General features: G+C 43.8%; 1 protein-coding gene across 1 annotated transcript; it reads right to left on the reverse strand.

Annotated features, from left to right (window-relative positions):
* Nucleotides 1-2,940: 2,940 nt before the first annotated feature.
* LOC115665431 (MADS-box transcription factor 27-like) lies at nt 2,941-5,838 on the reverse strand. The gene is made up of 6 exons (XM_056303286.1): nt 5,761-5,838; nt 4,794-4,855; nt 3,526-3,625; nt 3,360-3,401; nt 3,195-3,278; nt 2,941-3,099 (listed from the first exon to the last, which is right to left on the reverse strand). The coding sequence occupies exons 1-6, from the start codon at nt 5,836-5,838 to the stop codon at nt 2,941-2,943; spliced, it is 525 nt and encodes a 174-aa protein (XP_056159261.1).
* Nucleotides 5,839-11,006: the final 5,168 nt, after the last annotated feature.

The following is an 11,006-nucleotide window of genomic DNA, read 5'->3' on the forward strand; positions in this document are numbered from 1 at the left end:
TCTAAATATTCTATCGTTAATTGACTGATGAAAAATATATGTAGTAAGTTAATAGCGGTGTATGATCCGGTGCAGCAACGCCTTAAGTGCGTTTATTTTTGTCTTATTTTAAATTAAAAATAGCTTTTCTTCCATTCAATTTCAAATTGTTATCTAAATTTAAGAAAAATACCATGAAAGCTATGTGCCAATTTTACAAGTAATATTTCGAGCATTTTTTACGCCAAAAAATGTCAAGATGCATGTGCCGTAAATTCTCTAAAAAAAATAAAAAGTAAACAATGATCATTAATAAATAGGAAAATATTTTCATATGCATTGATTTTTAGGGATGGAAGTGAGATGAATTTGGAACGGCCGAGTTATAGATTTTGATATAAGATCCCGGACTCGCCTCAATGAAGTTGTCGCTTTCCCACTAGGTATCCATGACTCACAAAATGTTAATTTTCTCGTAATTATATATCTCTTGCTAAACACGTAGTAAAATATGTCAAATTTGCAAGCAGAGCAATTTATCCAAAATCCGCATATTGTGAATCTCCAATTAGGAAAACCTACAGAAATAAAATAACCATATTTAAGTAGGATTGTAAATCTAAAAGAGTCCCATGCTCCAGTAGGATTGTAATAATTATGCTCATAAGCTAAATGACCTAAAGAATGTAAAGGGTATAAGATGATTTTAGTCGTTAAAATATATTGGATTCGAGCATCAAGTTTTCCAAAGCCATCATAAATTTTATAGGATTTTTAACGGTCGACTGCAAACTCGTCGTGCTACTTGAAATCTATATAGACTTTCCATTGAGTTTGAGTCCATTCCATCGCAAATCCCAATAAAGTGTGGGGAGGCAGATCAGCACTAGCGGTCGTTTGGATGTTGTCATAAGATCTCACTCTTTTTATGAAATGGTTGGATTGAGCCCTAATTAATCTTTATCACGTGCCACAACCAGTTGAGTGTGGAGAGCTCACTCTGCTCTAGGGGGTGTGCACGGCAACTAGACCGAACCGGCCGGTTCGTGGCGATATCTAATTTCAAAATTTTGAAATTAGGAATAGTTGATCCGGTTCCTGAATCTAGGTGCAGAACTGAACCACTCGAACCGATATTTTTTTAATTTTCTTTTCTTTTAAAGAGTAAAGAAAAGAAAATTATCAAAATCCTAAACCGGACCGATCCATTACCGCTTCTAAACTGGTCCAACTCGAGAACCAATGACCCCCTATTCAGCGCCAACAGAAAAAGTGGTTGAGCCACGTACATGATCTTAGAACTGATTCGTGGAGGGACAAGGGCGAGTTGATTTTCATGGAAGACGAAGACTAGTCGGGTCACTGTTCTGTGCGAGCTCCCAAGGGGTCGCTCAAGCGTAAGTCCAACAGTTTCGTCTCTCGTTATGTCGACTGGCTTTCTCTCATCGTCGGTAGAACATCGCTTTCCCGAGACTGCTGTCGTGCAGTTCGCAGCGGGTTGCTTCATTGCTCTGCAGTGTAGATTGTGCACAGAGACTGATCGAGTTGCTGAGTGCTATGATGGTTAGCTCTCTTTCTGATAACCCATCACCCTCTTTTTCTCGCAAAAGAATTCCTTGCATTAATGTGGCCGAAAATAGTGGAAAAAAAATGTATTGGGTCTTGCCATCTTAGTTCGCAAAGAGGTCGATCAGATACCCCGGAGATGGAGCTGTGTTAACATGGTGGGATAACTGAAGGAGAGGAATAATTCACGGGCTAGGCCAGCTATGACTTCGTATTAGGAAATGAAACTGCATGAAAAATGAATTCGTAATCATCCCAATTGATGATCTGTCTGTAGTGTTGTTGTGCATGTCAAAGGAAGGTAATTTAGATGAAGACTCCTAAAAGGGTAAGGAATTATGATATCAATCCAATCAGTACATAAAAAGTGAAGGTCATGCGGATGGTCACATGCTTGCTCTGTATCTAATATGGCTTTGAAAGAGCTGGATGTATTTGTTATTGACATGCAATTATGTTGCTCGACTTTAGCCAGATTTAGAGGAAGCTTAATTGATTGACCCATCTACCTGTCACTTCATGCATTATTAGATACAATGTTTATTGGTCTATCTTCTATGTCTACACAATGTATCATCCTATCCATTGCATTACAACACAAGGGATACTCAAAATCAGCGTGCTGGCTTGGATTTTCAATTTTAAGCAGCTTTTCCTATATGCTTATCGACTGTGCGAGGTTGTCCGGTTGTGTACATATGGTTGCAAATTTATCTATGAATATAGTGTGTGCTTTGTCACAAAAGGAAGCTGAACGATCTCTCCGATGCATGATCTTCTTTTCGTATCTCTTCATTCTTCGTGTTTATATGACACATAGCAATAAAGAGGTCCATCTTTATAGACCCTTTCTCATACACATAATGCGTGGATTTCGAACTATAATCTGCAATAGTTTGCAAAATTTTAAATTGTTCAGAAACTGTAGAGGTCACACTTTTGGAAGAAAAGCAGCGATCAAGACTATGATTAGAGTAGAATTGGCAGTGCAAACCTTTTAACAGATGTTGGTAGAACGAAGAGGACAACTTAGCCGATGATGGTGAATACCTTTTGGCATGTTGTCTTGCTTTTGTTATTTATTGACATGTTTTCATTTACAAAGATAAAGTGTCCCATTGCACAACGGTTTTGAGTTTTAGACATGAGATACCATATCTTGAGGTCTTTCCGCTGGATATACAAATTTGTTGTCTGAAGAGAACTCAACACTTGTAGAAGCTTGAGCTTTTTTAACTGTCTGCAAGCTTTCAACACAATACGGTTGATAATCATCCACTGTCCAACTTGTGCTAATGCAGTTGCAATCTGGTTCACTGTGCTTATTCAGATCTGTTGTGTGACAATTATGACCTTGATATAAAATATGTTCTTCAAAATAATTGAGTTGGATATTTACCCGAGATTGGTTGCTTCTAGACAGGCTTCTTTACTTTGAGGTTGTGGCTGGCTTGGCTGGAGGTTTGAAGGTGCAAACAAGTCATGTACTATGGTCCTATTTGATGGTTCATAGGAATATTGGTAAGCTTCATTCACATCCCTTGCTTTATAAACCTATGGATTAGGAAATTTGTCAGTAAAATAACAAATGAGTGATTGATTATGGTTTAAGTAGATGTAATAGATGCACTTGTCATCTGAACGATTACCTTCTTTCTCAATGCATTATTTTCCTGATGGAGGAGACTTATCTTCTTTTGCAGCCCTATGTTTTCCTGATGTATCGCGTTTCCCTGGAATGAATTAAGCTTATGTGAGTCACTTGATAGTTAATAACCATACAATTGGAATGAAGTCGCCAGTTTTGTGAAAACCTTTGAGTTCAGCTCTTTTATCTCGTCAGAGAAAATTTGCTTCTGCAGAGAAAGAATTACCAGAATTATTCCTTGCATATATTGAGGTAGCGGTGTGTCTTTTGCTGGATCTGGTAATAATACAGAAACAAAGTTCGACAGTTTGAGGAAGATATTCAGCTAATACCTTTTTGGCCCGAACACTCTTTAGGCTCTTCTCCAGTTGGTTTTCTAGATTTTGCAGATTTTTGGCACTGAGGCCAGTGAGTTGTTCTCCCATCACTTGCCTGCATGCATCAGATTGAAGAGAAAATATCATGCCTAGACTCGAAAACTTATCAATTTCCTGCCACATTTTGAAGACCTTCTTATGTCTCTAGATACTTGACATTCTGCTGTCATATCACGAGGCATCCAACACCCTTTCCAATCCTTTAGTTAAGTGAATAGACATTTTTCTAATGTAAAATTTGCCACATTTTCAAATCTAGAAGCTATCATGACGAGTTGCTTTAGCAATTCTGAACGACTTTACTGATTATATAAATGAAATTTGCCATTTTAAAAGTTTTTGACCCTGTCTAGCTTCCCAAGATTGTTAAAACTCGAGGAAGCCTTCTGGATTTCTTTTTGCTGGCAGCTCAGCCAAAATATTTGAGAAAGTGTACCCAAAATGTGATAGTTTCTGGATTTCTTTGTCCTAGCAGCTCATCCAAAATAAATTGAAGAAGTATACCCCTAATGCGATGGTTTCAAAATTAATCCCTGAATTTATTGTCCCCTCTCCCAATAAAAACTTGTTGGGCCTAATCCACAAACACGTTCTTCACAGACTAAGAGATCCATTAAATCGCAAAAATAATACTTTGTGCTACCTCTGCCTGGACATTAGTAGCTCTCTTGAAATATTGACACATCAATTTTGAAATATTGACATATCAAGTAGATAGAATATGCTTGGCTGAGTGATTATGCTTAATGATTATAAGAGAAGTTGTTGCCTTCTTTGGTTATGAAACAATTACTGTGTTGCACTATCTACCGTAGGTTTCATCTGCTTTACGCAAGTAGTCTCAATGTACACGATTGAGAAGATGACATATATATTTTGTTCTCTCCTCGGACATGGATAAGTTTTGGATGTATTTCCTAGACTAGACATCACGTGGGGCTAATTGGCTGATAAATTACAAACAAGATACATTTTTTTCGCACTAAGTGGAGCTAATTATACGAATTCTTAGACACCATGGCTGATTCTTGATATTCCTCAATCTATAAGATGATAATTTTAATAGACACAACAGTTGGAACAGAAATTTTAATTCAGGTAAGCATGCTAAATATCATTCAATGAGACAATTGGAAGAGTCCTCAATCCTTTTGGAAGTCCACTTCTACAACATTTATGTACATTTCTCCAAAAACTCATGACCAAGTGGAAAATTACTGTACCTGTGGCACTCTTGCAGATGCTGTAGCTGTTGGCTTAAGCTTGCGACCTCTCTTTGGCAATGCTGGGAACATCATAGAAGTAGCATGACCGAGGTCGTCCCAGGTGGAGTAAACTTAAACGTGATTTGACTTAGTGTCGATCACGGGTCGAGAGCGCATAATCCCAATGAGCCACCCGTTAGCCAGAGATAAGCTAAAGTTGCAATTGTCCAATTTTAGTCATTTCTTGGAATTCGGGCCCGGGAATCGAGAATTTTGAAAGTGACAATTTTGAGCGGCCGATGACGTTTTTGGCTTGGCCAACCTTGGGGCCACCCATTTCTGCAAAAAAATGGATTTCGGTCCGGGGCCGGAAAAATTACGGTTTTGCCCCTGTAGGCACCGAGGTTGGATTCGGAGGCCGTTTAAGGTTATTTTTCGCGGCCAAGGTCATTTTGGGGTGGCCACGCACATTCAGAGTGGTTTTGGCCAAAAATTGGAATTTCGACAAAAATTGGAAAAATAATATTATTTTATTCCCGAAATTTTGACGTAGATTTTCGAGGGCTTGCGCGATGAATTTCGCGATTCCGACGCCATATTATGTTGGCCACGCACATATGGAACGCGTATGTGCGAAAATTGGAATTTCGGTTCGGGATCGGAAAATTACAAAAATGCCCCTAGGCCTATTTTCCTTTATTCCGAATTTTGACCAAAATTTGGGGACTAACCAAGGTCAATTAGGCTAAACCAGGTCTGGTCAGCCTTGGGTTAGGGACAAATGACCAATGGGCCCTTAAATTATTAGATAAGATCAATTAGTGGCCCTTGGATCAAGGGCAAAGTTGTCCAAACCCTTGGATTTTTGACACATGGATCCCACTAAGCTATCTTTGACCCATTTGACCAGATAGTCTTCTCTCTCTCTCTCTCTCTCTCTCTCTCTCTCTCTCTCTCTCTCTCTCTCTCTCTCTCTCTCACGTACAGAAGCATTCAGCCATTTTTTCCCCAGAATTTTCCTCTTCTTCTTCACGTTTCGGTTCTGCCAGTCCCGTTTCGCCATTTCCGCATCGTTCACGCGGAACAGTACCGGTCGGAGCTGCCCCCACCAAGCCAGCACCACCATCAACCATTTCCACCTCTATGCAGCCATCACAGCCCCGGTTTTTGTCCAAAACAGCCTTGTTTTTCTCTTTTTCTTCCCTGGCCCGCAAACAAGATCACGGAGCTTCGCCGGAGCTCCGATCGCTGTCCGTCGACACCCAGTATCCCGGCCCACCGCCGCACGTCGCCGTCCCGCCCGAGTCCGTAATGCAGTGTCCCCGTGCGGTGCACTGTTCACCGTCCGTACGAACCACTGTTCACACCGGACCGTACGGGACGCCGCGGCTGCCATCGGCACCTCGCCCGGCCACCGTCCCAACCTGTCCGTACGGGTGTCCGTACGAAAGTACTGTTCACCGCGTCCGTACAGTACACTGTTCACGCCGTCCGTACGTCGTCGCGACGCCGCTCCCGTTGCTGCTGCTGTCCCGGCCCGTTCCAGCCCCGTTCTGGCTCGCCTTTTTGGGTAAGTGTTTTCCCCAAATGTCATTTAGGACCTCGGGTATTTCTAGACTCGTTTGAAGTTCGGTTTAAGTGATTTTAGGGACTGTTTGTGGCTGTCTTCGGGACTAAGTTAGGGGTTGAATGTTTGGAGGTTGTGGGCTGATTGGGCGACGAAATTCGAGGTTTAGGAATGCTGAGTTAGGGCTGTGATGTCAAGGATCGATCGGGAATTAAATGGGCGATTAATTGGAAATGTATTGGCTTGATTGGGTTTATCGGATTAATTGTGTAGTTTGCTGTCATTGGCTTGTTCTAGTTTGTGCTTGGGCCGAATGTGATGTGGTGCTATGCCGTGTGTGTGGCCGTGAGGTGTGGTGGCGTGGACATGTGAATGTGCATTGAGTTCGTGTGCCGAGTGTGGGTGATCATGTGGTGTTCGTGTGATGAGAATGCGTGTTTGTGAAGTGTACGTGAGATGTGAATTTGGTGCGTGGCTATGTATGTGTGAGGCGTGTATGTTTGGCCGTGCGTGTGCTGGTTGTGTGTAAGTGTGGTTTGAGTGGAACGAGGATATGGAAATGTGAGATTGGTTGGAAAGGATCCGTCCTGAGGCGTGTACGTTTACGCGGGACGATGCCGTCCCTGACGAGGTGACGATGCCCGGCCCGACGGGGTGACGATGCCTGACGAGGTCAGAAGACCGTTGGCCTGATGCGTTTTACGCGGGCGCGGTAGTGGTGGAAAGGTTGAAAATGAGTGAGATTTGGCAAGACAAGCGAGAGGATTGTAGAAAGTGACGCATGGTGTGAGTAGCGTGCGAGTGTGTTTGTATCGCGCGATGTGATGCTTAATTATGGGGTAGAAACTGCTAGGCACGGTATGGGACGTGCCCAAGTGGGTTCTGTCTTATAATTGAGGCACGCGCGCGTCTGTGATTCCTTGCTGTGATGTGTTGGCTGTGTTATTATCTAACGTGCAGGAACGTGCATGATGGATTCCAGGTAGGGTCGCATGTGATTGTTAGTTTGGCCAATCGTTGTGTGTTATGTGTGTTTTCGTCTGGCGGTACGTGAGTGCCTACGTGGGGTTTGGGGTTGTACACTTATTGAGATTCGTCTCACGGTTGTATAACCGCCACTTTTCAGACCCCCGGCCCTAAACCCGGGAAGTGCGCCTTTTCTTTTTGGAAGTCCGGGGAGCTACTGTTGGTGCCCAGTGGAGCTGCAGGTGAGTTCCAGAAATTCGAGCCAGAGATTCAGAAGCAGACTGGAGGAGGGCGATCCTTAGGTTTTTCCTTAAGATTTTTGGGGGTTGTGTAAATCGGGTTGACCCATAGGGAAGTTAAGTTAACCAGACCCTGATATTTTGTTGACGGTGATTTCGGATGCTAGTTTGTTAATTATGCCTGTAATATGATGTATGTATATTTGGTGTTGTATGAATATGTGGTTGCTTGGATTATTGTTGTTCTACCCCGTTGTCGTCATTATTTGTCCAGGGGTTTTGTTATTCGCTTCCGCATGTGGCTCGATGTTTGGGTTGGGTCGACGACGTTCCTGGGACGTCGCATCATTTCGACCGGAGCAGGGGATGTCGCGAGCTCGTTGGGGTTCGGGGCGTGACATCCCCGTTTGAATTGGTATCAGAGCAAGGTTAGCTCGATATCAGTAAGGTCGAGACCTGGAGTGATAAGGAGCGACGACTTGAGGGTAGTCAGTAAGGGAGCCTTCGTTAAGTGTGTGTTTATGTTGATTGTGCGTGTTATGTGAGTACGCGCCTGTGATTGCTGAGTGGTTTGTTGTGGTTATAATGATGGTTGAGACGAAGGTGCGGCAGGACTTGAGGTGAGTACGAGAACTCTGTTGAGTGCTTAGTGGTGTTGGTTTGATGTTGGGTGATCGGTTTGATGGTGGTTTGTTGGTTGTTGAATGCTAGTTGTCGAGTGTTGTGCCTAGGGTTTAGACTAGTGTAGTTGGCCTAGACCTCTGATACCCGTGTGGACTTATAGCAGGTAAGAGAGTAGTAGGAAGCTGATATAATGAGCAGCGAAGGAAGAAGAGTAGAAAGAGGTACAAGAAGAGGTGCAGGAAGAGGAGTACGGGGTCGAGGTCGTGCTAGAGCTAAAGCCGTAGAGGATCTGGGTATGGATGCTAGGGTAGTAGGAAATCCTGGAGTGGGTGTTAGAGCTGCAAGAGACCCCAGAGCTTATGCTAGGCTTGCGGAAGATCCACGAATAGAAGGAGTTCTCAGGGTATTAGAAAGGATTGGGAATATGTTGGATCGGCAAGCCCAAGAGCGAGATAATGCGACCTCCCAAGCTGCTGAGGCTGCAGCTGCTGCAGTTAATGAAAATGCTAGTATTGGAGGGAATCAAGCCCAGCAAGGGCAGGTTCAACCAACCGGGGTTAGGCAAATGCCCCAGTTAGTAGAGCAATTTATGAAATTGAAGCCGCCTAAATTTCATGGTCGTGGTGACCCCGAGGCTGCGCCAAGGTGGGTAGAAGAACTGGAGAAAACTTTTAAGGTTTTGGGGTGCACCGAGGAGGAGAAAGTGACATTGGCGGTTTATCAGTTACAAGAGGGTGCAAATGATTGGTGGAATGCTGTGGAAGGTAGAGTGTTTCCTGTAGGAATGGCCCCGACTTGGGCTATGTTTGTAGAGAATTTTTATGAAAAATATTTCTCGGAAAATGCGCAAGAGAAGAAGTTGATGGAATTTATGCGCTTGCGCCAGGGACAAATGACTGTGGATCAGTATGAGGCCGAGTTCGCGAGATTGGCTAAGTTTGCACCGACCATGGTGGAGAACCCGAGAGATAGAGCGCGAAGATTCCGGGATGGACTGAAGCCGGATCTTCGGAGTCTGATATTATCGCATGACATTAAGGATTATGGAGAAATGTATAGGCAGGCTCAAATTATTGAGCAGGATATGATGGAAAGAACCGTCGCGTCTGGATTACCACATATCTCAGCCGGGGACGATCGTCAGCTGGGGAAAAGGCCGATGATGGAAAACCGACGTTTTGTCCCTCCGGCAAGAAGGAATATTGGAAAGTCGGTATATTCATCTAGTTCAGCCTATAGACGGTGTGGGAAATACCATGGGAATGGTCCCTGCCCAAGTGTGACTGGGGCATGTTTTGGGTGCGGTGGAATGGGACACCACATAAGGAATTGCCCGAATCTTCAAGTTCGACCACCCCCGTCAGTGCAGGCACCTCGGATTGGGAATCCGACTAGTGCAGCCCCGCCGGCTAATTCGAGCAGACCGCCGGCACAAGGACGTGTGTACGCCTTGACGCGAGAAGGAGTTGAGGATGCGCCAGGCGTAACCCCAGGTATGGTTTCTCTGTATAATCATGTGGCATTTGTTTTATAGATTCGGGGGCGTTGCACTTGGTTGCGTTTGTTTGATTTGTTATCGGGCTAGATTGAATGGTTTTCAGAAGTATCAGCGTGTGTGATTATGCCATTGATGAATAAGATGTGCACGCTGTTGGGATGTTCAGGCTGTGAAATGATGTTTGGTGGTGTAGAAAGCGGAATAGATTTGGCTTTGTTGGTTATGTGTGATTTCGGTTTGATCGCGAGCTTGGATTGGTTAGTTAAACAGAATGCTGTAATGGATTGCAGCAATAGGGTGATTCAGTTTAGTCTGGCCGGACACCTTAGATTTGAGATTGTAATGAGTCGAGAAGGAACCTCGATAGTTGCGCTGTTGACAGGATTTAAGTAAGAGATCTTATTGGATGACCAGTTTGGAAGGACTATACGGACTGTAGAGGATATGTTGGGGGCATGTATATTGGATTTTAGGGGCAAATGGGAAGGAACCAGTTTTAAGGATTAAAACGGTCCCGTTGATCGAAGTTGTGTGGGAATATTATGGGAGTAAGGATAATAAGACGTCATCTCCCCCGCCTGTTTGGATAGCAGGTATAGTTGTAAATTTCGAGGACGAAATTTTATTAGGAGGGAAGAATTGTAACAGTCTGAATTTTCGATCCTTTTCCCAGGATTTAGGAAATGAATTTGATCAATGCACTTATAGTGAGATCTCACTCAGGACCCGCGCATTCTCGGGATGCTAACCTTAGGGGTAAGGCTATTACGGGATTGAGTTCGCACGACCAAAGAACTCGACCTGGGTTCGATCTTCGATCATATGGATTGACGAGGGAATGTTTTGAGCCAACCGAGACCGGTCTACTTGATTGATCGTGTCCGAAGGGAACTAGTGACAGACCCTCGCAATTATATGACAACCGAGGTCGTCCCAGGTGGAGTAAACTTAAAAGTGATTTGACTTAGTGTCGGTCATGGGTCGAGAGCGCATAATCCCAATGAGCCACCCGTTAGCCAGAGATAAGCTAAAGTTGCAATTGTCCAATTTTAGTCATTTCTTGGAATTCGGGCCCGGGAATCGAGAATTTTGAAAGTGACAATTTTGAGCAGCCGATGACGTTTTTGGCTTGGCCAACCTTGGGGCCACCCATTTCTGCAAAAAAATGGATTTCGGTCCGGGGCTGGAAAAATTACGGTTTTGCCCCTGTAGGCACCGAGGTTGGATTCGGAGGCCGTTTGAGGTTATTTTTCGCGGCCAAGGTCATTTTGGGGTGGCCACACACATTCAGAGTGGTTTTGGCCAAAAATTGGAATTTCGACAAAAATTGGAAAAAT

Source organism: Syzygium oleosum, unplaced genomic scaffold (assembly GCF_021117445.2).
Source record: "Syzygium oleosum isolate NSW1041296 unplaced genomic scaffold, Sole_v2.1 Sole_v2.27, whole genome shotgun sequence".
Taxonomy (NCBI): domain Eukaryota; kingdom Viridiplantae; phylum Streptophyta; class Magnoliopsida; order Myrtales; family Myrtaceae; genus Syzygium; species Syzygium oleosum.